The 26,670-nt window shown below is 36.9% G+C and overlaps 1 protein-coding gene across 1 annotated transcript in view; it reads left to right on the top strand.

Annotated features, from left to right (window-relative positions):
- The window catches only part of DNTT (DNA nucleotidylexotransferase), a 39,502-nt gene extending 23,706 nt beyond the window's left edge, over positions 1-15,796 (top strand). Inside the window, 5 exon segments of the mRNA NM_001032979.1 lie at positions 1,064-1,196; positions 3,482-3,590; positions 7,492-7,755; positions 14,568-14,651; positions 15,332-15,796. Of these exon segments, the coding sequence (NP_001028151.1) occupies positions 1,064-1,196; positions 3,482-3,590; positions 7,492-7,755; positions 14,568-14,651; positions 15,332-15,418 (677 nt within the window). The 3' untranslated portion in view covers positions 15,419-15,796.
- Positions 15,797-26,670: the final 10,874 nt, after the last annotated feature.

Here is a 26,670-nt window from a genome sequence, read left to right as displayed (position 1 = left end):
CATCTTTGAAGAGTCAAAAAAAAAGGTCAAGAACAGAAAGATGAGATAAATGGGTCATAGGAGCATAGATTTAATTCAGTTAGTTCAAGCCTTTCATTTTATAGATGAGTTTCGGAGAGTTAAGTAACTCACCCAGGATCACACAGCTATTAACAGAGGTGGAATCTGAACTCAGGTCTTCCTGACTTTAGTTCAGCACTCTATTTCCTCCTACATCATGGTGCCTCTCAGTAGTCAAGTGTGATAGGCATTGAGGGAAGATGTCAGTGTAATGACCTCAATCTCTGCCTCTTCCTCCTGAGTTTCTATTTTGTGTTTTTGGATGCCCATAGCCTGTGGTACCTTACCCTCAACACATAAGGAAATTTTTCATATGCCTAAGTCCATCTTCTGGCTTTCCTAATTTTGCTAACAGTGCCACAATTCTCTCAGTTAAGTTGGCCAGAAATCTTGAAATCACTTCTGACTCTTCTATCATATATTGTCCTATCCCATCTTTTACTTTTGTTTTTTGAAATTCCCCTTTGGTTAGAGGCATGTGGCAGTATCCTCAGACCCACTCTGCTCCTGGCCATTGACTTTGCATTTTAAGTTATGGTGGGCATTCCTTCTGTATGTGTTTTATGCAAGCTGACTGTTAAGTTCCCTTCGAGTTCCCAAATTCTATGATCCTGCCTTCTAGATGATGTTAATTTTTTATTATTCGGAGACAATGGAAGTTTTATGTCTCAACCAAACAACAACATATGAACTCTTTAAAAGTTCCTTCTGTCTATGCCATATTCAAAGTTACATCATATCATGCAAGAATGTCAATGTGGCAACCTTGGAGCAGCAAGACAGGCAATGGACAAGCAAATGACACCTTGCCAGTAAATGGTTTAAAATTGTTCTTAAATGTTAAGAGGAAAATGTCTAATTAACTAGAAATGTTCACTCTCAATATTACTTGTGTCATCCAGGAGAGTTACAGGATTGCATGGTTCACTTCCAGCTTAGACTGGGATATTTCCCACATCATCTGCTACTTTTTCTTCAGTTGATATGTTAAATTGCTTTTCAGGGCTTTGCTATTATGAAGACCTCATTGATTGTGTGTCCAAGGCAGAAGCAGATGCAGTGAGCTTGCTAGTTCAAGATGCAGTCTGGACTTTTTTGCCTGATGCTTTAGTCACCATAACAGGAGGGTTCCGAAGGTAAAGGATCACAGTTGATTGTTTCACTAACCATTACCCTGGATCCTCGTTGGTAAACCTTTTCCTAGTTTGAGTCCCCGGAGGACAAATTCAAGCTGTCTGTGAGTCCCTGGACTAAGAGAGTTGAAGGAGAAAGTACTTGCTTTGGGTGGCTGGAAAGAGGGGTGGGACATGCCAAAAATTACCTCTGGTGCTGGGAAGAAGGGGAACGGAGCAACTACCCAAGTGCCAGCTCTGCACATGTGCCATATCTTCACCAATGCTGCCCTAGATCTATACCATCCACCCCATCTGCCAATTCTAAATATTAGATCATTGATGCCACCTGACAGTCTTTTTACTGTATCTATTAACGCTCCTTATCTTATTCCTTACAAAAACAATTTTGAACCTTTCCTCTCTTCTCTGACTCCCAACCCCCTTTCCTCCAACTACTCTACTACCACCACCATCACCACTACAGTAAAACAATGACCCAATCTCCTATGAGTTAAGCCATCCAAAATGAACACCCTTAGTTCCCCTTCTCAGTTTCTCAAACCTCAGATTCTTTTCTCCCTTTCTTTCCACTCTCAGAAGAAATATTCTAATAACTCACTAGTACCAAGCTCCTTACCTTGCAGTCCCTCCTTCCACATTCAAGGCCTTGTCCCACCCTTTTCTTTCATACATCTTCAATCCTATCCATCTATCTCAAAACATGATCAGGCAAGTCTAGTCCTAAACAAAAACAAAAAAGTCTCTTCACTTTTTCAGATAGTTAGTTTCTGGGTTGATCTCCTTTATTTCACTGTTACCCATCTTGAAAAAGCAGACTATATCACATCCCTTCACTTTCTCATTACTCACTATCTCCTGAGTCTCCAGCAGCTACCCTTCCACTGTATTATAAATGAGTCTCTATCAGGTGACCAATGACCCCCACCAAATTCAATGGCCATTTTTCAGTTCTTGCCTTCCTTAACTTCTCTGAAGCTCTTGACCCTGTTAATTTCATTTCCCCTTTCCTGAATAACCTTCAAGAACCAAGGATCATAGATTTTTAAAAATTAAAATGATTTTTTACCAATTACATGTAATTAATTTCCACATATGTTTTCCAAAATCATATGATCCAAATTGTCTCCCTTTCTCATTCCCTCCTCCCTCCTGGAACTGGCAAGCAATTCAAACTGGATTATACATGTATTATCATGCAAAACATTTCTATATTGTTCATTTTTGTAGGAGGATAATCTTATAAAACCAATGCCCCAAAACATATACCCAAATAAACAAGTGAAAAATTGGATGCTTTCATCGGTATTCCTATTCCAACAGTTCTTTCTCTGGAGGTGGATAGCATTCTTTGTCATAAGTCCCTCAGAATTGTCTTGGATCATTGCATTGCTGAGAGTAACTAGATCTCTCACATTTGATCATTCTATAATATTGCCTTTACTATATACAATGTTTTCCTGGTTCTGCTATGCCACAATTTGTTCAGTCATTCCCCAATTGAGGGACATCCCTTCAGTTTCCAGTTCTTTGCCACCACAAAAAGAACAGCTATAAATATTTTTGTACAAGTAAAGGAAATAAATGTATAGTTGAAAGGGACGTTGAGGCCATCTGGCCCAGAAGTGATTGCCCAAAGTCACACAGACAGTAAGGAACTGAATCAGGAGTTGAATCTAACTCCTCTCATTCCAAACCCAGTATGCTTTCCACTATCATCTCACCTCCCTATTTTCCTTCAGATGAAGAGCCGGAATTTGGATCCAGGAATCTGACCCCATACCCAAAAGTCTTTCCATTGAATGATCCTGCTTACATTCTGACTACCCCAGTCAACACTACAGGAAAACAATTATTACCTGCCCACTAGTTAGTCCTTCAACATCCCTATGAGATCTCTTCCAGTAATCTAGGCTGGAGATTAGTAGAAAAAGGAGCACAGGCAATGTTAGGAAGACGATTTTTATTTACTGCAAAAAGAGCACTATATATTCTGACTTTTCTGCAAAAAATGATGTTCCTTTTCTGGCACATGGATTTTATCATTTTATCAATCCATGGAGACACAACCAAACTCTAACCAAAACATTTTATGCATTTATTTACCTATTTACTTATTTCCTCATTCATTCATTTATTTATTTAAAGAAGCTTACAAATATTGCCATCACTCAATGTTTTGAGCCCCAAATTAGGCTCTGGACAGGGAGACTAAGGGTTCTTTGGATTAGAGCTGGTGTCCTATGAGAATTAAGCCTTTTCATTGTGGTTTTTCATTGCTTTCTTAGGGGAAAGGAGTTTGGGCATGATGTAGATTTTTTGATAACTAGCCCAGGAGCTGAAAAAGAGCAAGAAGACCAGCTTTTACAGAAAGTTACTAACTTATGGAAAAAACAGGTAAAAAATTAAATCTAAATATTGAAATATATTTGGCAAGGCGACATATGTATCATACATATCAAAGTACTTAACTCAAGTAATAGGGAGTGGGAAGAATTTGGAACTCAAAATGATTAAAAATGATTTTCAAAAACTGTTTTTACATGTAATTGAGAAAATAAAATGAAAACATTCTTTAAAAATAATATACCTAAGGGGGCAGCTGGGTAGCTCAGTGGATTGAGAGCCAGGCCTAAAGACAGAAGGTCCTAGGTTCAAAGCTGGCCTCAGACACTTCTCAGCTGTGTGACCCTGGGCAAGTCACAACCCCCATTGCCTATCCCTTACCACTCTTCTGCCTTGGAACCAATACACAGTTTTGATTCCAAGATGGAAGGAAAGGGTTTAAAAAAATTTTTTTAATAATATACCTAAGGCATGCTTAGTTATTAGAACATTATATAAGCACCACTGGATTTAGCCTGAGAAATATCCACTTTATCTCTTCTTTATGTTTATCTTGGTCATTCTTTGCTAATTATATTAATGGCAAAATACAAGAGCTAGGATCATCCCAAATGCTTTATTTTCAAAGGTGTGATTAAAGATGCTCTATAACAGTGACAGAGAACCTTTTAGAGACTGAGTGCCCAAATTGCAACTTTCACACCACATGTGAGCTCCACCCCTTACCCCAGACATGGGAGAGAGGAAGCACTCCTATTGGGCTGCTGGGTAGAGGGGCAGGCTATATAAGAAATATCTTCAGGCACATGTGGAAAGGGGGAAGGGAGCAGCCCCCTCTGGCACGTGCCCACACACATGCCATAGGTTCACCAACATTGCTCTTAAAGGTGTTTTTTGCCCATAAATATATTATTGATATTTTGAGTATTCACAAAAAAAATAATAAACAAAAATAGAGAAAACATCTTGGGAATGTTCAGATAAAAAAATTTCAGAGCTTTGCTCTCATTCTCTTATACTGTTCTACGAGGAAATAGGAGAACCACCTCTCTGAAGCAACCATCTTCAACCTCAGCAAGATCTTTCTCTAGCTTGTTTCCCCAACTGTGCCAGCCAGGCTGGATATCCAGCAACCACTCCCAAACCTCATCCCAATACTGATTGTCAGAGAAGCATTACCTATTCCATTTTTATGACCTGGATTGGTTAACTCCTGCTTAGGCAGCTTGATTGCCTCTTGGGAGCTCACCATCCTGGAGCAGGAATTAATGTAGATACCCAAATGATTTTAGCCTTCCTGTAGCTCAGAACTCCTGAACTCAAGGAATCCACTAACCTTCCCCCAGCCCCAGCAGCATGGACTACAGGCCTGTATGACCCACACACTTAGGATTCTTTTTTATAAAAGAAGAGTTTCTAAGTGTCCCATTTTCTTTTCCTTGGTCATAAACCATCTTCTCGGCTTATACAGAAGAGGGAAAAGCAATGGATAGGTGCTATTTCCCTTGGTAATTTGTCCTTCTATTTATCATTACTTTGTCGAAGAATTTTTTTCAATTGACTTACTTATATAGTCAGTTCTCAATTATTCCAGGATGGCTAATCCATATTGTGGTTTTTTGTGAATAATTTTAAATTCTAGTCCAAATATTTCTTACTACTCAGCAGTTTGGATTCTTAAATGTTTTCACCTTGATATGTTTTCCAGGGCAGTCATTTTTGTTATGAAATAGCTTATGTCTTCTTTTTTTTCTTAGTAATTTAATTTAAAAATATATTTCTTGTCTCATGGAGCCCTTGGCTTCTGTTTGGTCCATTTTAATTTTCAGAAAGTTTGTTCCATGAGCAAGATTTTGTGCTTCTTGTACTAAGCTTTTAATTCCCTTTACAGTTATGTTAATGTACCTCTTGGTTTTTTTTTTTCTTCCAGCACTACTTAGTTCAATTGCAAAAATACTTTTTAACTCTTGCTTCCTGTCTTCCAGGAATTCTGGTTGATTTTATACTGAGTTGTGTTTTACTTTGAGGCTTCACTTGTAGTTGTTTTGGAGTTATTCATTTCCTCTGAGTTTGTATCTTAAGCTTACTCATTATCACAATAATGCTTTATGGTGGGATTCTTTTTTTTTCTTTTGCTCATTCTTCAAACTATTTTCTGACTCCAGACTTGATGTTAGGGCCAAGATCTGAGCACTTGTGGAGGGAAAGTCTAGGCTGGTCCATTGCTGTCTTTTGGGGGGAGGGCATTAAGTGTTGTATTATAACAGGATCTTAGGGATAACTCAGCCTGGGGACTTGGAAATTTTCAGTGTTCCCAAAGTGGTCTGATTCAGAGTAAGGTCTTATTGTTATTCTCCTCATTTGAACTTTGAAAATTCCTGACTTGGTCTGGTCTGAGCAGCAGCCAGCTGCTATTTGACTTAGCCACTATCAACTAACTGGAAAGTTCTGCTTATCAAAATGAAAGCACTATAGGATCCTCTTTGGTCTGGGATTCCTGCCCTTGTTCTTGCTCTAATAGGCATAAAACTAGGCTAGAGGCTAGGACTAGGCTATCCTTTGCTCCTTAGGTGTGAGCCACACTTCCACTTCCGCTGCTTGTGTCTAAACGTACTCCTCTCTCAATATACAATCCATGATCTACAACCACTCCTTAGCCCTAACACCACTCCTGAATGCAAGTCTACTCCAGATCTATGACTGGATAGTGACAAAGCTACTGAAGGGCATCTGTTCCCATGGCGATGCCTCAGCATAGCTCTGGGACCTCTGCTTGTCCCAGCGTACAACCTCTGGGTGTGGGAGAGCTCTATGCAGCTGCTCCTTGCCAGGCTCAGATCCCAGTGTCCACATACCTCTCTGTCTGTCTCTCTATGATGTACAAGGCTGGAAAAAAATAACATGGTGTGGCTTTTTCTAGGATTTCTCTATCAGGATTCTACCTAGTGCATTTTCCAGATCTGTTTGGAAGAGTATATAGGGGAAAGATGATGTACTGATTCATTTTACTCCACCTTCTTGGCTCCTTCATCTATCTTTCCAACCTCCTTTATTCATTTTCTCTTTTCCTATATTGTAAATTCCATGCAAATTGACTTTCTCCGTGTTCCTCACACATGACACCCTATCTCCCATCTCCTTGTTTTTATCCTTGGACATTCCAAAAGCCTAGGATGCGTTTTTCCTTACCTCTACCTCATAGAATTCTTTAGTTCCTTCAAGATGCAGCTCAAAAACCAACTTCTATACTCCGGTGTTTCTTATGCATGCTTCCTCCCAATTGCTAGTTCTTTCTTTCCCTAATTATCTTATATTTAACTCTTTTTAAATGATTTTTCATTATTCATTATATGACACACACATATAATAATATTATACATAATGCACTATTATTCTTGTTTGTCTCTTCAGTAGAATAATCCCTTGAGAAAGATTGTTTCCTTTTTTGCTTCTCCTGTACCTACCACACTAACTAGCTTTTAATGGATACTCACTTATTTTTTGATTGCTAAAGCATTTTAAAAACTATAAAGCCTCAAAAAATTTAAAATATTTTTCTGAATCAGGTAGTGGATTGGATGAGGTAGCCATCATCCTCTTCAAATCTGGGATTTTATGATTCTCAATCTTTTTCTAAGAAAAAGAAAAAAAGTTTATTGTCTGGTGACTCAGACATTTCAGTCTTGCTAGTCCTACATTTACATACAATTTCGGTGGCTTTGGTTAAGTCTCTTATTTTCTCATTTCCTCTTCTGAAAAGTGGGGAAAGATAGTGGTCTTTCCTTCCTCTTTCCCAGGGACATAAAAGGGATGGGATGCATAGTACTTAAATGAATAACATTTAAAAAATAAAGGTCTTTTAGGTTTCTTCTAAGTATTCTCAAAGTGAAACTTATGGCTTTCCTATTTATCTGGGAAAGAATAATGAAGCATTTTTACTTTCCATTTTTAGGGGTTACTTTTGTACTGTGACCTCATAGAGTCAACATTTGAAGACCTCAAATTGCCAAGCCGGAAGATTGATGCCTTAGATCATTTTCAGAAATGCTTTTTAATTCTAAAATTATATCATCACAAGGAAGACAAGAGAAAATGGGAAATGCCTACAGGGTCTAATGAGAGTGAAGCCAAAAGCTGGAAGGCCATCCGTGTGGATTTGGTGGTTTGTCCATATGATCGCTATGCATTTGCTCTTTTAGGCTGGTCAGGCTCAAGGGTAAGTCTTTCAGGAACCTAGAGAGATGCTATTTTTGAACCCCTAACTCATTTTTAATCTTTGTAAGGTTTCAGCCGTTAGGCACAGGGAAGTGACAATTTGGGGAGAAACCTTATTGAATAAGATTGTTTTCACATAGACTTACTCAAGACAGACAGTAAAGGAAATGGAGAGCCTCTTGGAATGAAAATTGGAAGACCTGTGTTCTAGGCTTCTCTGCGTCTCAATTTACTCATCTTTAAAATAGGATTGAAAATATCTAGTCTTTATATTTCAAAGAGACACCCTGTGAGGATCCAAGGGGCTAATAGATTAGAAAACACTTTGAAAACTGAAGAGCACTCTACAAACTTAAGGAATTATTACCGCTTTTAGTTAATGAAAAAACAATGAACCAAAAGTCAAGAAACCTGGGTCTAGCAGGCTGTGCCTCTTACTGATGATGAAATCCTGAGTAAATTATATGCCTTTCTTGTCTTTATCCTTATAATAAGATTCAGAATGTTAGGACTGAAGGGAAATTAAAGATCATAAATCAGTGCCTTATTTTACAAATAAGGAAACTGAGACCCAAAAATGTAAATAGTACAGAATTATAGAATACTTAATGACAGAACAGTGACCAGAACTCCAGGTGCCACTATAAACCCTAGTCTAGGTCTCTTTCCATTATATCCTGCCAATTTTAATCATTCTAAATGTTCTTTTAGTGGTCATTGGTGGAAACTTGGAAACTGTTACTATGGCTTAGTACATAAGGCACAGGACTTGAAGTCACGAAGTCATAAGTACAAAACCTTCACAAATACTTACTAGCTGTTTGACCCTGGGTAAATCACTTATCCTCTGTATCCTCAGTTCCTCATCCATAAAATGGGGACAGTAATGGCACCTGCCCCACAGGATTATTGTAAGGATCAAATGAGATAATTCTTGAAAAGTTCTTAACATAGCAACTGGCACATGGTAGGCACCTGCTTCCTTCCTTCCTATTCCTATCTTTGCTACCTCAAAAAGTTCTGCTAAACTTATTTTGCTGTATATGGGATCTTTCTTTTTGTTTTTGTCCTCTTGGAAGTATTGACCTAGCAATGGAATCTCCAAGTCAAATGGTATGGATATTTTAGATAATTTCTTCACATAATTCTGGTTTCTTTCCAGAAAGGCCAGACAAAGTCATAGCTCCAGAAATAGTGCATTATTAATTTGCCTATCTTTCTCGAAGCAGGCAGGTAGGTGGTTTAGTGAATAGAGAATTAGTCCTGGAGTAAGGAGGATCAGAGTGAAAATCTGGCCTCCAACATTTACTAGCTATATGACCCTGGCCAACTCATATAACCTCTGTTTACCTTAATCTACTAGAGAAGGAAATGGCAAATCACTCTAGAATCTTTAATAAGAAAACTACATGAACAGTATTGGTGTGCTATGGTCTATGCTAAACTCTAGGGGGTTATGAAGAGCTGGACACAATTGAACAACTGCAAATATTCTCACATCTTTTTTGTCATCTTTTCCAGTTTATTGGGTGTAATAGTTTGCAGTCCTTCCTTTGACAACTATTCACATCTTTTCAAGCAATTTCTCAGTTTCATGTAATCAAGGCAGTTGGTACAATTTTATTAAAACTGAATTAATTCTCCATATTTACCAAAAAGAAATCAGATTTCTCTTACTGAATCCTAAATTGGAAAGCATCTTAAGTAGTCTTCTTGATTGTAAATCAATCGTGTGAACTTGCAACCTATTGTCCCACAGACAGAGTTATAAATGGAAGACAGAATCACGAGACAGCTCATAAAAACTGATTTAATTTGTAATGTAGTTGAACTAACCCAACCACAGACCTTATTGCCATTTATAACATTCTAACAAGAAACAAATTTCCTGTCCCAGATACAGATAAGGAACTGCTTGAACCCAACCCCCACATATTGCAAAAGGTGCAAAGACTTTCTTTGCTCTTAGCAGGAGCAATAAGAATGTCTCTGAGTCCAGAGGGCCAGTAGGGTAGAAATGTGGGGGCTATGATGAGAAGGGATCAGCATTATTGTTTCTATGGAGAAATGCAATCTAAGTTTTGTATTATAAAGGAGGAGGTTAATTTGTATTCCAGAAGTTCTGTTTTTCAGTACAGAATGGGGGAAGAGAGGAGAACCTCCCTTTTAAAAGTGGGGCGCAGGGGGGTCAGCTGATGTTTAGGGTTGGTTCAGAGAGAGAAAGGGTTTGAAGATTTTCTCTCTTCTGCCTTCCCTCTTTAGCTAAGGCTGCTCTCCCAGATTCGCTCTTGTCCCTCTTGTCCCCCCTCCATTACTTGAGACCAAAGGGTCTCCCCTTGATCTGTTGATCTGTTCACTCATGCTCAGCTTGAGGAAAAGATAACTATTTTAATGTCAACTAAGTCAGGTAATACAAAGAATAACTAGCAGGGAAGGAATGGGAAAGGAAGATGGGAAAAGGGGGTCCTGTCTCTATCTAAAACCCTTTTCCCTCCCTCCTCGAGTTTGGGGGGAACTTAGGCTTTGGCAGCCTATGCCCCCTGAGAGAAAGTGAGGTTGATTCACCCCTGGGCAACAGGAGCTGAGCTAAAGTCTGCTCAGGTTTCTCTTCAGAAAGTCCCTTCAATTGGAAAGTGTTGGGGGAAAAGATTTCCAGTCACCAGTAGGAAAAAGTGGGTAACCCACAGAAGAATGTCTTTTCCCAACTTCACTCTTTGGCTTCTTAAGACTGAGAGATCAACTCCTCTCCCTGACAGTCTTCTCCTCCTCAAGATTCCAAACCCTTCGGGCACCTCCCCCAGTGGAGGTGATCAGTTTCACACACTCTTCAGCCTGGCACTTTCTCTTTAGTGCCAGCCTCTGTCACAGTTTTAAACATTCATAGCTCTATGACTCAATTAGATTTATAGTCACTTGGCCAGTAAAGGAAAAAGAGAAACCAGTACCTGCTCCATACTTTCTGGTTATTTTTGCATACATTAGATTTTTTTTTTTAACCCTGAGCTCCACTTGCATCCAAGACAGGTAATTCACTTGTTTTATCCTTGTTTTGTCTCTGGCCTATAAGAGTCAATGATCCTGTATCATAATCCCAGACCAACATTTCAGGTTTACCCATCTCTAGATGACCTGGTAGACAAGATATCCCAATCTGCCACCAATCTATTTTGGTGGTAGATTTTGTTGGTCTTATTTGGTTGGTAGACTTTGTCTACAAGTCATATCTTGGTTCCCTATGTGGATGAGAAAGTAGATGCCAGTGAGTCATTCTGTCAATTAACATTTATTTAAATCAACAATTCAACAAGACATGTGCCTACTATGTGCCTGGCACCATGCCAAAAACTAGGGATACAAGGAAAGTAAAAAAAAAGTCTCTGTTCTCAATGAGCTCATGGTACACACAATTACTATGTGCCAGCTCCAAATCAAACAGGGAAAAATAGTTATGAGGGAGGAATTCAAAGGGATCTCAGTGGCCATCTGGTTGAACATATACCTGAACAAAAGTCCTTTCTACAGTCTTGGTCATCCAGTCTTCACTTGAAGACCTCTAGGCAGCATGAACTCTCCTTCCTTCTCAGACCATCCATTCCATTTTGAGATGATTCACCTCACGAGGAAGGATTTTTGGTCTTATGTCAGTCTTAAAAGGATCCCTGAAATTTTTGTGCATTGCTCCTGGCTCTGCCTTCTACTCCCTGAACAAATCTAATGCCTTTTCCAAGTGACTCAGATATCTGAAGAAAGTTCTCATGTTTCCCTAAGTCTTCTCTTGTCCACAGTAAACATAGGTGGCAGCTAGGAGGTGTAATGCATAGAGTGCTGGACTCGAAGAGAAGAAGACTTAAGTTCAAATCTTATCTTAGGTAATTATTGGTCATGTGACCCAAAGCAAGTCACTTAACCACTTTCTGTCTCAGTTTCCCCATCTGTAAAATGATAATAACAATAATAATAATAGCACCTACTTCCCAGGGTTTTTGTAAGGATCAAATGAAATTATGTATGTAAAATGCTTTGCAAACCTTAAGGTACTATGTAATGCTCTCTATATTATTAAATAGAAAAAGAGATGCTAGATATACCCTCTCATTTTATACATAGGAAAACTAAGGTCCAGGGAAGTTAAGGGAGTAGTACAAGGTCACACAAGTAATGAATGGCAGAGATAAGATTCAAAGCCATGTCCTTTCACTCCAATTCCAATTTTTTTTTCTTTTTCATAATACCACATTGACTCCTGGGAATCTACAGCTTTTATTTTGAATTATTTCCCTTTTTTCTCAGTAAAAGGAGATTCTAGTTGGAGATTTCCTTTCCTTTAGCATGCATCCAAAAGTAATTTTTTAAAAGAAAACTGTGTCTAACACATCACTGCATTAAGACATATTTCAGGAAGGACGCTTCCTCTGAGATGCATTCCTTGTCTCTTCATGAAATCTACTCTCTCACCACCAGATAGTGATATCATTTCATGTGGTTCCTTCCTCATTCCAGATGGGCAGAAGAGTGGGGTTCTATGAGCTTTTCCAGCTTTGCACAAATCCCTCAAATCCCTCCTCCTTGCCCCATTCTCTGCTTTGTGGCCTTTCTCCACCTGCCCCATCTCCAACTTTTTTGGCTATAGCTATTCACATTAGGACATCATTTTTATTTCTATGATTGTCAGAGAATTCATTTGGAGGGCTCTATCTTACCAGTCTCATACCTTTAATTTTGTCAAGTGTGGGTTTAAAATGAATATTCAATGACTAAGTATTATATTTCATAAAGTTTTATTAATAATAAATAAAGTAAAAGAACTACCTGAACTCAGCCCATTCTCGAGTAAAAAAGAGGCAGAAGAGGGAGGAGCTACAGAACTTATACAAACATGACTACCAATGTGGTGGAGAGATTACAAGAAATTTTGAGAAATACTAAGGGACTTCTGGGGGATGAAGTCCAAAGTTTCAAAATCTCCATTTATACACAAGCAAGCTTCTATAAGAGAGCCTGGTTTTAAGGAGTCAACCTTTCCTCAAGCCCTGAAGAGTTATATTGCGTAGGATATGACCTGGAACCAAGCAATGAAGACTTCCCAAGACACTTGCCAGTTATGTGACTTGGGGCAAGTTACTTAATCTCTCTGGTCTTCAGTTTTCTCATTTGTTAAATGGGTATACTAATTCCTGTAACATTCAATCTTACAAGATCATTGTGAGAATTAAATGAGCTAATGTATAAAAATTTCTTTGCAAATCTTGAAAGTCTATACAATAGGCTGTCCCTCAAGTCTTAATTTTCATGGACTTTCCATGGTATTAGACTTACCTTGGTAAACTCTGTCATTTTATGGATGGCAAAAATGAGGCCTAGGGACAAAGCTATTTGCCCAGGGTATCAGGTGTAGCTGAACTAAGTCTAGGATCTGGGTTTCCTACAATTCTCTTTCAGCAATGGCATTCTATTTCAAGCTACATCCTTGAAACATTGATATCATCAAGACAAGAGAATTCAGATGATTTCATGAATCCAAAGGACTTATTACCTCCCTGATTTTTGAAATTATGTTATTATTAGTGCAGCATAAGATCACATTACTTTTCTGTTTTTACTTTTAGTGGCTATATCACACAGTTGACTCATGTTGATTCCACAATTCATAAACTATGTGCCTTCTCCCATTTTTTAATGTTAAGATTTTTCATTTAACATTTTTGATCAATGACTTGGATTAAGGTATAAATGGCATGCTTACCAAATGTATAGAGGACACAAAGTAAAGAGGACTAGCTAATGCTTTGGGTGACAGAGCCAGGCTCTAGAGGGATCTTAAACAGGCCAGGGAAATGAACCAAATCAAAGAAAATAAGACTTAATAGAGATAATTTTTAAGTCATACATCTAAATTAATATCATCCCCATGGTGTCAAACTCAAATAAAAATGGGGGCCACTAAACAGTAGATAAAGATCTCTGTGCCTACATATTGATGTAGAAAACCTCATCATTAGCTTTATCTAGAATGTATTATATTTGTATTTGTTTCATTAAATATTTTCCAATTATATTCTGGTTTGCTCTAACTCCTGATAGTTTAAATGACTTGTTCAGGGACATGCAGTGAGTCGGAGAAAGGTCTTGAACCTAGGTCTTCCTGTTCCTAAATGTAGTGCTCTATCCATGAATCTATAATGCCTCTGATGTATAGGAATAGGGGGCCTTATTAGAATGCAATTTATGTTGGAAATTCCTACAAATTTCAGGGGACTGCATAAAAGCTTAGTACGAGTCAGTAGTGAGATGCTCAGGTCATCATGGGTTTCATTAAGAGAGGCAGAGTTTGCAGAATGAGGGGAGTGATTGTTCCCCCTGTATTTTGTACTCTCTTGAGCTCTGGATGCTACTTTTTAGGAAGGAAAATGATGAACCAGGATGGGAAGTGAGAGGAGATAAGCCTAATATATGGTTGAATTGGTCATGTCTATCTGGGAGTAAAAGGAGATTACAGTCTTGAATTGCATAGAATAGGTTGCAATGAGGACCACTGGAGGGGATGATCACAAGAGGGAGCTAATGGATATGATGAAATACTAAAGCACAAGTCCTTTGGAAGGGATATTAGACCTAATCTTCTTGGCCACAGCACCTGTCCAGCTGAAAAAAAAATGCTGTGATTGTATGGTTGAAATTTATGTTTTGTCCTCTTTATCAGATTTATTGTAGAAACTATGTTTATTCTTTGTTGGGTGTGACAAAATAGTAATAATTAAATAATGAAGGCATTCTGAATTTGATATGAATTTTTATCTAATATGTAATTCACAGCAATTTGAAAGAGATTTACGGAGGTATGCCACACATGAGAAGAAGATGATGCTGGATAACCATGCTCTGTATGATAAGACTAAGGTAAAGTCCTTGAAATGAGTAACTTTGTTCATAATCTCCAAAGTTATATATTGTATCTACATGGTTACATATAAAATATATATGTATAAAGGCAGTTAGGTGGCTCAGTGGATACAGAGCTAGACTTGGAGATGGGAGACTGTGAGTTCAAATGTACCCTTAGGCACTTCTTAGCTATATGACCCTGGGCAAGTCACAACCCTCCTTGTCCAGCCCTTACCATTGTTTTGCTTTGGAACTCATGTTTAGTATAGATTCTAAGACAGAAGGTAAGGATATATATGTTATGTCTATGTATGTGTTTGTGTGTGTGTGTGTGCGTGTGTGTGTGTAGTGTTGCTCAGTCATTGATCTCAAATACAGTCTGCTAGTACCATTTATTTATGGTGTATGTATGTCGAGGGATTCTGTTTTTACAAAACAGCCAAATTATAAATCTGAAAATACCCTTGGCATTTCCCAATAGATTGGCATTGAACTAGATGATATCCAAAAGAGGAGTGTAGTCCTTATTTTTATAATTTCACTACACAGGGCCAACAAGATATGTTTTTATAGAAATTCTGGATTTTGAAAAATCCAACAATCCATGATTCTTTTACTATGTGAAATTCCTGAGTGAGAAGGGGCCATATTTAAATATACTGGAATTTCATTTATTGTTCTTTTATGGTTTTCAGAAAATTTTTCTCAAAGCCAAAAGTGAAGAAGAAATTTTTGCACACCTGGGATTGGAGTACATTCAACCATCGGAAAGAAATGCCTAGAACAAAATTGCATGAACATCTCTCAATGACTTCATCTCTCTTTCTTCATCATATAATCTGGTTCAATCATTTTTCTTTCTCTGTCCTATGGGAGTAAATGGAAAGTAGTAGGAAATCATAGAATTCACTAAATGTAGTTGAAATATCAATTGTTTCTGAAAAGGATTTTTCCCTCTATATAAATCTCGGGAGTGCCAAGCTTTTGAATGGATTGAAGTTCAACAGTACCTATATGAATCAGCCACTCTGCTTTCAGAATACATTCTCTCACAGAAATAATGCATGCTGAATTGATTCTCAAGCCAATTTACAAAAGCCCATTTAACGCCAAAGCAGGTGAAATCAAACATGCTCAATAAAATCATGATAAAACATTACAATGTAATCATTTTCTTTTACAATGCTAATAACTGATCATTATCTATTATTTTGAAATTTCCAAAATGCTTTTCATACATTATCTCATTTAAAACATATAATTATTCTCTGATGTAGGCACTATAAACATTACTATGTTCATTTGACAGAAGGGAAAACTGAATTTCAGGGCAACTAAATAATTTATCCATGGTTAAATTTCTAGGGATTATTGAAGGTAAGATTTCAGTTCACACTATTCTCTACTACATGTGGCTTTCAATGTATTTAAACAAATAACATATACAGAACTTTTTTACACTCAGTATTTCCTAATCAAGTTCCTGTTTTAGGGCTAAAGGTTACAACATGAACTAAGTTGTATGAACTCATATTTGGCTGATTCCAGAAGAAATTTGGCAGACTAATTACACTGAAATACAATTAAAGGGGCAGGTAGGAAGTCCAGTGGATAGAGAGTCAGGCCTGGAAATGAGAGGTCCTGGGTTCAAATTTGGTCTCAGCCACTTCCTAGCTAAGTAATTCACTTAATCCCAAGTGCCTAGCTCTTTCCACTCTTCTGCCTTGGAACCAATACTCAGTATTGATCCCAAGACAGAAGGTCAGGGTTTAATATATATATATATATATATATGTATATATATATATGTATATATATATATGTATGTGTGTGTGTAATTTTTATGTATATAATTTTGCCATCAATGATTCAAAATAAGGCTAAATTTTGTTGTGATTGTTGTTTGCTACATTCAAATATGTTCAGAGATTTCGAGTTAGTGGACCTTGCTACAAATTCTAGCTCAGCCAATTACTACCTGTGTAATTTGGGTTAGTCACAACTCTCCACATTCAAGATTCTTTATCTGTAAAATGAGGTGTTGGATAGAGATACTCTAGGCCTTTTTCCATCTTCTAAATCTATTTTTAATTTTAAGTACTGAAGAATCTCCATTAAATAGATAGTTAGTATTACTAAATTCACTCTCAATAGTAATCTCTACTTTTTTCCAATTGCAGGAAAGGTGGAGGAAGTAGATGGGGGAAGCTGTGCATTCTTTCAAGGGATAGCCATTTGATGTCATCATCAATATGGTGGGCTAGACATTTTTTGTAGTTCCTTTTGATTATTGAAAACTATGTCAAGGATGTAGAACATATATAGAAATGTATAGCCAATCCACAGGTCAAGATAGAAGGATATCCTCCATGCCCCCCACCCCCACCAAAGTAGAAACTTTAATTAACTTAGGAGATAGTTAATCCTTATAGTGCTCCTCTAACATTCCCATTTTCCTAGGTATACAAACTTACCTTTAGGCTTATGACTGGAACTCATAAATAAATTCATCTATTAAGTGCAGGGACTACTGGCTATATACCCTGTCTGATCTCCATTCTATGCACAGTGTGCCTCCTCTCTGGTTCTCTTTGAAATGCCCCTCCCACCCTTCCCTATCTGCCCAAAAGAAAAAAAAAAAAACCAGTAATAGAAACTAATTCAGTCCAGCCAGAAAAGGAAAATATGAGAACCAAGGAAGGAAATGGGGGTATGCGGGGAATTCTGTGAGCAGCTGCATTGGACTTGATGCAAAAGGTATCGAAACCCAATTAGGACTAATTGTGCCCCATCTCCAAGATACTTAAGAAAGGGACTGAAGATAGTAATATACAAATTCCTCAATGCGGGAGGATGAGGAAGCTTTATAGTCAATCCCAGGAATGTTCCCACCACCAAAGGGGAAGGAATAATGGAATATAAAGAAAAAAATGCAGAAATACTCAAAAGTTTAAGAGAAATAAAATTCAACAAAAACCCTAAAATTCAAGCAAATAAATCAACAGAGAATATTCTGAAAATTAGGAGAATGGATGAGTGATACATCCTCAAAGAAAGTATAAAGTAACCTCAATAAATATATTAAAAAGAAGTGAGTAAATTGATGCCTCATGAAACCCAGAATGCTATGAAAACTCCAAAGGGACATGGAATGGCATTAATAAATTCTAGAATAGTTCAAAACGGAAATGAAATATACTTGATAAAAATTGGAATAGAATAATAATCAGAATTTCTAGCTTTCTCAGCAAAAAATAAGTAGCAGATTAGAAGAAAATTGATTCCATGGGGCCAAGTTTCTCCAACAAAGAATTCAAAGGAAAGAATAATAGATACAAAATAAAAAGATACTCATCTGGAGTTGAGGAAAATATGGAAGATGAGAAGCAGAAAGGTATTTACATTAAATGATCAAATGAGAGTGATACAAGTCAGAGACATTTTGATCTTGAAAATAGGATATAGAGACAATTTAAACATTACAGGAATTCCAGAAAAACATTATGAATTTGAAAAACTTAGCATCATAATAATGCAAGCAAATTGTCCAGGACTTTTGAAGGCAGAAAAAATAGAGCAATGAAAAAGATTCACACATCATTACTAGAAGAAAAATACCCTATGCTTCAAATTCTGAGATATATGGTAGTTGAATTTAACAACCAAAATGACAAATAACAGGTTTTACAAGCAGCCAAATATAAAAGACAGCAAATTCAAATAATTCAAGACTATTCTGAAATCCCTAGAAACTGCAAAAGATATATTATAAAATATTATATATCTAAAAGATAATTTATAAAATGATTATAACAATATATTCTGAAAAACAAAGGAAGCCAAGATGCCATCCAAAAAGATATATCCTGCAAACCTAAGCTGAAAAATTAATGAACAAAAATGGAAGTGCAACAAAAGTGGACAATCTTTGAGAAGCAAAGGATGAAGAAGAAGGGATCCAATATTGACTACTGTCTGCCCAATAGAGCCCAGATAACTCAGAGATGAAAGAAGGATGGAATTCTTTTTTCATCTTGCTAGCAACCGGTGTGGAATTTGTGAGGCAGAAAATTTGAGTTAGGAACTTAAATCCTGGATGAAAACAAGGAGTTCCATTTATACCTAATAGGGAAGGGATAGTTAATTTAGCCAGATCTATACTACTTTGAAGCTATCTATGCCATGACCCAGATATTCTGTTCTTTGTTGGAACCACAGTATAGAGTATGAGATAATCATGTGATTTTTGTTGACTTGCTTGTTGATATGGTCAATTATATGGATGGTTTTCCTAATATTGAACCATCCTTGCATTCCTGGTATAAATCCCACCTGATAATATTGAATAACCCTTATGATCATTTGCTAGAGTCTTTTTGCTAGTATTCTATTTAAGATTTTGGCATCTGTGTTCATTAGGGAGGTTAGTCTATAGTTTTCTTTCTCTGTTTTTGACCTGCCTGGCTTTTGAATCAGAACCATATTTGTGTCATAAAAGGAAATTGGTAGAATTCCTTCTTTGTTTATTCTGTAAAATAGTTTGTATAATATTGGGATTAGTTGTTCTTTGAATGTTCAATAGAATTAATTTGTGATTCCATCTGGTCCTGGGGATTTGTTCTTAGAGAATTCTTTAATGGCTTGTTCAATTTCTTTTTCTGATATGGGTTTATTTAGGTATTCTATTTCTTCTTCTGTTAATCTAGGCAAATAATAATTTTTGTAAATATTCATCCATATCACCTAGATTGCCATATTTGTTGCCATATAATTGGGCATAATAGTTTTTACTGATTGCCTTAATTTCCTCTTCGTTAGAAGTGAGGTCTCCCTTTTCATCTTTGTTACTATTAATTTGGTTTTCTTCTTTCCTTTTTAAAAATTAGATCGAATAGTATTTTGTCTATTTTATTTGTTTTTCAAAGTACCAGCTTCTAGTCTTATTTATTAATTCAATAGTTCTTTTACTTTTACTTTTATTAATTTCTCCTTTAATTTTTAGGTTCTCCAATTTAGTTTTACTCTGAGGATTTTTAATTTGTTCACTTTCTAGTTTTTTAATTTGCATGCCCAATTCATTGACCTCTGCCTTCCCTAATTTGTTAATATATGAACTAAAGGATATAAATTTGCCCCTGAGTACTGCTTTAGCTGCATCCCATAGATTTTGAAAGGATGCCTCATCATTGTCATTTTCTTCAAGGAAATTATTAATTGTTTCAATGATTTGTTCTTTAACTAACTGATTTTGGAGAATCATATTATGTAATTTCCAGTTAATTTTTGATTTGCCTCTCCATGTACCCCTTACTAATTGTTATTTTATTGCATTATGATCTGAGAAGGTTGCATTTATTATTTCTGCTCTTTTGCACTTGTTTGCAATGTTTTTATGCCCTAGTACATGGTCAGCCTTTGTGAATATACCATGTGCTGCTGAAAAGAAGATGTATTCCTTTTTGTCCCTATTTATTTTTCTCCACATATCTACTAACTCTAATTTTTCTAAGATTTCATTCACATCTCTTACCTACTTTTTATTTATTTTTTGGTTTGATTTGTCTAGATCTGATAGAGGAAGGTTCAGGTCTCCCACTAATATAATTTTACTATCTATTTCCTCCTTAAGCTCTAATTGTTTCTCATTTAAAAATCTAGATGCTATACCATTTGTTGCATACATGTTGAGTACTGCTATTTCTTCGTTGTCTACTCAGCCTTTTATTAGGTTGGAATTACCTTCCCTGTCTCTTTTAATCAGATCTATTTTTACTTTGGCTTTGTCAGATATCAAGATTATAACTACTTTTTTTCTCAGTTGATGCCCAATCAATTTTGCTTGAGCCTCTTACTTTTTCCCTGTGTGTGTCTACCTGTCTCATGTGTGTTTCTTGTAGAAAATATATTTGGTTTATAATCCATTCTGCTATCCATTTCCATTTTATGGATGAGTTCATCTCATTCTCATTGAGAGTTTTGATTGCCACCTCTGTATTCCCCATATAATTTTGGGGAGTAGGAAAAAAGAACCATTGGGGAAAATGGAAATGTTGAGAACTCTACAGTGCATGAGGCAGGAAATGGTAGTTGGAAACTGGACAAGGACTTCTGGGAAATTCTCTGGGGGAGGGGATCTTGAGTGCTGAAACGCAGAAGGGAGTGGAAGGAGGGCCATTCAAAACACCTATGGGGATTTTTGACACTGACAGAAATCTTAACATCTCGGGTTCCTGTTTAAAACATCGCTGGTTCCTGTCAAGAAACCTAATTTCTTCAAAGACTTTCATTCCATTAACTATTGAGATAACCTTAAGCTCCAATTGTTTCTCCTTTAAAAATCTAGATGCTGAGGGCAGCTGGGAGGCTCAGTGGATTGAGAGCCAGGCCTAGAGACAGGAGGTCCTGTGTTCAAATCTGGCCTCACCCACTTCTTAGCTATGTGACCCTGGGCAAGTTACTTAACCCCCGTTGCCTAGCCCTTACCACTCTTCTGCCTTGGAACTAATACACGGTATTGATTCCAAGATGGAAGGTAAGGGTTTTAAAAAAAAATCTAGATGCTATACCTTTTGTTGCATAGATGTTGAGTACTGATATTTCCTCATTGTCTATACTGCCTTTTATCAGGATGTAATTACCTTCCCTATCTATTTTAACTAGATCTATTTTTACTTTGGCTTTGTCAAATATCATGATAGTGACTCCTGCCTTCTTTTTCTCAGTTGATATTAGCCAATCTGATACATGTGAAGTGGTACTTCAGAGCTGTTTTGATGATTATTTCTTAATCAACAATGATTTCTAGAGTATTTTAAAAAATAAAGATTATAAATAGGTTTGATTTTGTTCTTCTTCTGAAAACTCCTGTTCATGTCCTTTGACTTTTTATCAGTTGGGAAATAACTTGTATTATCATAAATTTGACCCAGTTCTCTGTATCTTTGAGAAAGGAGGTCTTTAACAGATATTCTTCTTTTAAAATTTCCCCCAGTTTCCAGATTCTAATCTTGGCTACATTGGTTTCATATAAAAACTTTTAAATTTGATGTCATCAAAGTTATCCATTTTTTAATCCCATAATGCTCTCTATTGCTTGGTCATAAATTCATCCCTCAATCTATTGTTTTGACAAGTAAACTATTCTAGGCCCCCCTCTTTACAACTCTGCCTCACTTAAATTCAGTTTATGTGTGAGTTACATCACCTATAACATTTTACATTTAATTATTTTTTACTTTATTGTTACCTCAAGCTCTGTGTCGGTGAGCAAATGATGAAGCAACAAGTAGGGGATATGTGGGAGCTGTAGTCACAACCCTGTGTACAGGTACCTGGCACAGGGCATTGAGTTTTCTTCTCACTAGACTGAAGCTGCAGTGGGATTTAATTACTACCTCACCCACCCACCTCTGCTCCTGGTGTCTGAGAAGCCTTTTTCAAGGACAACACTGCTAACCTTCTGGCCTGAGGAAGAGGCTAGAAAATATGTCCTAAAAAATTATCTGATTCTCTTAACCCTGGTTAGCAGCCAGGACTACAGAAAATTGTCTCACTATGAAAGTCAGAAAAGGGAATAAATATTTGCAGTAAATGGGAAATATCATTCCCTGGTCTGATTTTTATCTTCACTCTTTGGTATAGGGGAGCCAAAATGGGAGCTAAACTGAGGTACTTTGTCTGAATCTGGTATGGGGAAATCCTGTATCTGATGTTTTCAAACAGCCATTTCTTTGAACCCCAAAACAAGTCCTCTGTCTTGATGCAGATTCTCATCAATCCTGCTGGGATTGGTTGGTCTCCTTGACCTTGTGCTTCTTGGCACTATATAGTGGCTCTTTTGTGATCCCTTCTCTTGGAATCAGACACAATTATTCATCAAAGTCCCATAATATTTAACAATCAAAGGCAGGTTTCCATAGTCTAAAGCTTTTAGGTATGCATTAATATTAGGGCTAATGGATATTGTATATATTGTAGCTGCTAGCATGTGACAGCGGCCACACCCCAGGCAACGGCTTTGACAGGCTAGCTAAACCTTGTGAGGGTAGCCATTGGGTCGTAGACCCCTGGTGAACTAAGGCTTTGCTCACCCAGCATGTGAAGACTGCTTCGGCTGAACAGATGGAAGAAACCAATAAGAAGGTTCAACGGCTGAGAGGGTGACGCAGCAAAGCACTGTGGAGTGCTTAGGGCATGTTGGAGCACAAAAGACAACAAGGCCATCCAATGCAACTGAGGAAGTCTCCAGGTGTAACGACTTTTGGTGCCAATGGACCCAGGCTTCCAATGCCAAGAGAGTGGGACTGTCTCTGTGCATCGACTCTTCCACTTAAATCTCCTTCACGCACAAGTGTTTTTGTTCACACTCATCTACATCACAGATGAAAACGCACAAAGACAATCGTCATCCTCAGTTACCGAGAGACTACTACTACTACTACCTTTTAAGTTGAGGCCAGCAGGAGAGTTCCCTAGCTCTGTCCTGTTGTTGGATGTGGTTTTCAGTCCCCTCAAAGCATTATGTTTTTTATTTGGTGAGGAAGGGTTTGAGGAGGTCTGAACTTTTGCTGTCTCTAAGTCACCATCTTCCACAGTATAGAATATGAGAGAGCAAGGGCCAGACTATGAGAAGTTTGCAGAAGTTTATTTGTGGTATTCCAAAGTCTTCTGTCCTTCCTTGGAATGCATGCCTGTGACTATCTTATGATGAGTCAGATAGTGAGAAGCTCAGGATGCAAGTCAATTTCCCCAGATATTTTGTGTAGTTCAAGGTCAGACCCTGTACTTCCTGGGAGTCAGGACCTAGAAAACAGGTAGGAGAGGATTTGTCTGACAGATTTGTCCTCATAGCCACATATCTATCTGATTAGGTTTTAGTAGAATGTTGGCTCATAATTAATAATTGTTTGGTTGGGCTTAATTGTTTATCCCTTGGAAACATTACGTAATAAGAGTATCTTTGAGGTAGAGTATAATAAATTTGTGCCACAGGCCAGTGAAAGCACAAAAGTAAGAATCAGATCCATTGTTTACATCTTTTAAAAGAAAGGATGTCTCTAAAAACTTTCTTCAATTTTTTTTTGTTTGTTTGAATAAAATACTTCCTCATTCTTATGAGCACATTTACCAGAAAGTCTGGTTTTCTTTAGGGAAGTTACAGAGGCTGTTGAGAGCAAATATTCAATAAATATTTGTCCAATGAATGAGTAAAGAAGATTTTCACTTAGCATTGGCTCAGAAATCACATTAATTGACAGTTTCCAGAATTTCATCTTCATAGTTATGGTATGCCACCAATTAGAGTATCTTAAATTACTGATTCTTGGAATAAGAAAAGGTATTTCCTTGTCTAATTTTTTGCCTAGTCCAAGGTATTGCTTCAGTAGTATAAGCACATTCCATCTTTAATACTTCCTCCAACCTCTCCCTACCCCTCCCCACCCCACAGAAATGTCAATGACTAGAGAGAAAGATGAGAGACAAGGAAGTTGGGAGAATAGTAATGGAACAAAGAGCTAGAGAAACAGCAACTGTACTCTCTGAAAGTCTGAAATCCTAAATATAAGATCAAAACCCATAGGGATTAGTGCTGTCCTAGTTTTTAACACACTATCACTGACACCTTTATCCCAGCATTACTCTCCTTTAATAATGGCCAACTGGGGAGACTTTGGAATAACTAACCTTTATTTTATCCAAAAAGAAGTCCATACAATTGTTCCTTCTGTTCAGAAACAATGAGCATAAGTGCATCCAATCAGAAGAGAAAAGATTCAATTGGTAAATGTCACCAGTCTATTTGAAAATAAACTTAAAATAGTGTTTAAGTGGAATTATAATCAGCTTTCCCAAAGTCTTGCATTGCTGGTTCTAAGTATAGACTGTTGTTGTTTTTCAGTCATTCAGTAGTATCAAACACTACCTGACAAAGTACTGGAGTGGCTTGCCATTTCTTTCTCCAATGTGTCCCCATTTTATAGATAAGGAACTAAGGCAAATAATGGCTGAGTGATTTGCCCAGGGTCATATAGTTATTAAATGTCTGTGGTCAGATTTGAACTTAGATCTTTGTAATTCTAGGCCCAATGCTCTCTCCATTGGACTATGTAGCTGCCCCTAGATATAGACAAGACCTTATAAAAGGTGTCTTGCTCTTCTTTAAAGATGTGTTACTTATGTTTGCTTAACACAGTCACCAGAAATGAGGATTTGTCTATTGTAGTATGTTATATGGCATTGCCATGGTATATAACACAAATTTTAAAAATATGTTAATATCTGTGTATTCATATATATTTCCATATACTCAATATATTGATATAATAGGATAAGAACCACAAATGCCAAAAACTATAATATTTAATGTAAAGAAAACTGTCTTGCTTCTCAGATTAAGAAAGGTAAAAATATTTATTTTATTGTAATAAAATAAATTATGACAATTATATATACTTTTATTATAAGAAATAAAATTATTACTAAAATATTAGATGATACCAACACCAAAGTACTAATCTCTAGTATACATGAGTCAATGCCTTTTGCTTCCCATCCATATTAATAGTTATTCCTCATAACCACCCTGTGAAATAGGTTAGTATTGCTACCCCAAATGAAAATAGAAGTACGGATCAATTGGGAAATTGGTTCTAAGTCATTCAGGGAATCATTGGTGACTTGAGATACAAGACTAAAGCTACTAATTCCTCATGCTATGGAGTAAAGGCAAAAGGTATTATGTTTGGAGACCACCAGTTTGTCTTTATCCTTTCTACTTCTTCTGCTATTGAAGAATAACTTTTTGGGAGGTTGGCTATAAGCAGACATTATCTTTGGGTTCAGCCACAATTTTCCAGCCTGACATGAATTACAGGTATAGTCATCCTCTGGGACTTTTGATTTTCAAACTCAAGAGATTAATACTATACAAATCCTTGTATTTTCTCCATATTTATCCATGTGATGATATCTTAAAACTCCTTCCCTCTTTGTCTCTCCCATTCATTTGTTGTTGCGTTCTATTATTTTGTTGTTGTTACTCACACTACCTTGGTCTAGGAACTGAAACCAAAACAATAAGCTTCTAGAAAGAACTTGTCAATTGACTTCCCTATGGCTTTGCTCAGCACCCCTTTGATATTACCAGACCAAAACACTCTTCTTTAGTAACCCTTCTGCTATATGTGTTATTTTCTCATATTATAAAGTAAGGGATCAATGAGGTGGCACAGTAGAGATCTTACTATTCCAAGAATTTTTTTTAAATCAATTAGGATATAAAGAGCTTGGCAGCACAGGGGTTATAGGCTTGGAGTCAGGAAGACTCATCTTCATGAGTTTCAATTCCAGCCTTAGATACTTACTAGCTGTGTAATCCTAGAAAGTCACTTTCCCTGTTTGCCTCAGTTTCCTTATATATAAAATGAGCTGGATAGGGAAATGGCAAACCACTCTAGTATCTTTACCAAAAAAATCCAAATGGGGTCACAGAGAATGAGACATGCCTGAAATGACAATAGCCACAACAATGATAATGCAAACTCTCTCACTTTGGTATTCATATACCAAATATATATGTTTCTTATAATGCTTGACACACAGCAAGTATTTCATAAATGGTTTTCATTTTCTTTCAACACTTTGCAAAGAATTCTGATTGGCACTAGAAAGATAGCAGGAGGTACTGAGGTACAAAGAGTACTAAACTTGTGGGTCAAAATGGCAGTTACAGTCTTCCAAAGTTTGTAAGTATTAGTGAGTTCCTTTTTGGGCCTCTGTTTTCTCCTGCAGAAATGAGAAGAGAAAGAGATTCAAGAAAACCCCTCCTGCCCTTTTGCAGATGTCAGACTTAGTTGTGTCTTGGCTAGCTTTGCTGAACATTGTTTTTTCTCTCTTTTTTATTTTTTATATTAAGGGATGACTCTGGAAAATAAAATGGAGGGGAAAATAGATTCATATTTTGAGGTGGGGATAATATTTGCCATGTGGTCTTCAAATTTATAAAACATAGTATAAATGTTATTGAATAAAAGGT

The sequence above is a fragment of the Monodelphis domestica genome, chromosome 1 (genome assembly GCF_027887165.1).
Source record: "Monodelphis domestica isolate mMonDom1 chromosome 1, mMonDom1.pri, whole genome shotgun sequence".
Lineage (NCBI taxonomy): Eukaryota > Metazoa > Chordata > Mammalia > Didelphimorphia > Didelphidae > Monodelphis > Monodelphis domestica.
This window is presented reverse-complemented; position numbering and strand designations above follow the sequence as displayed.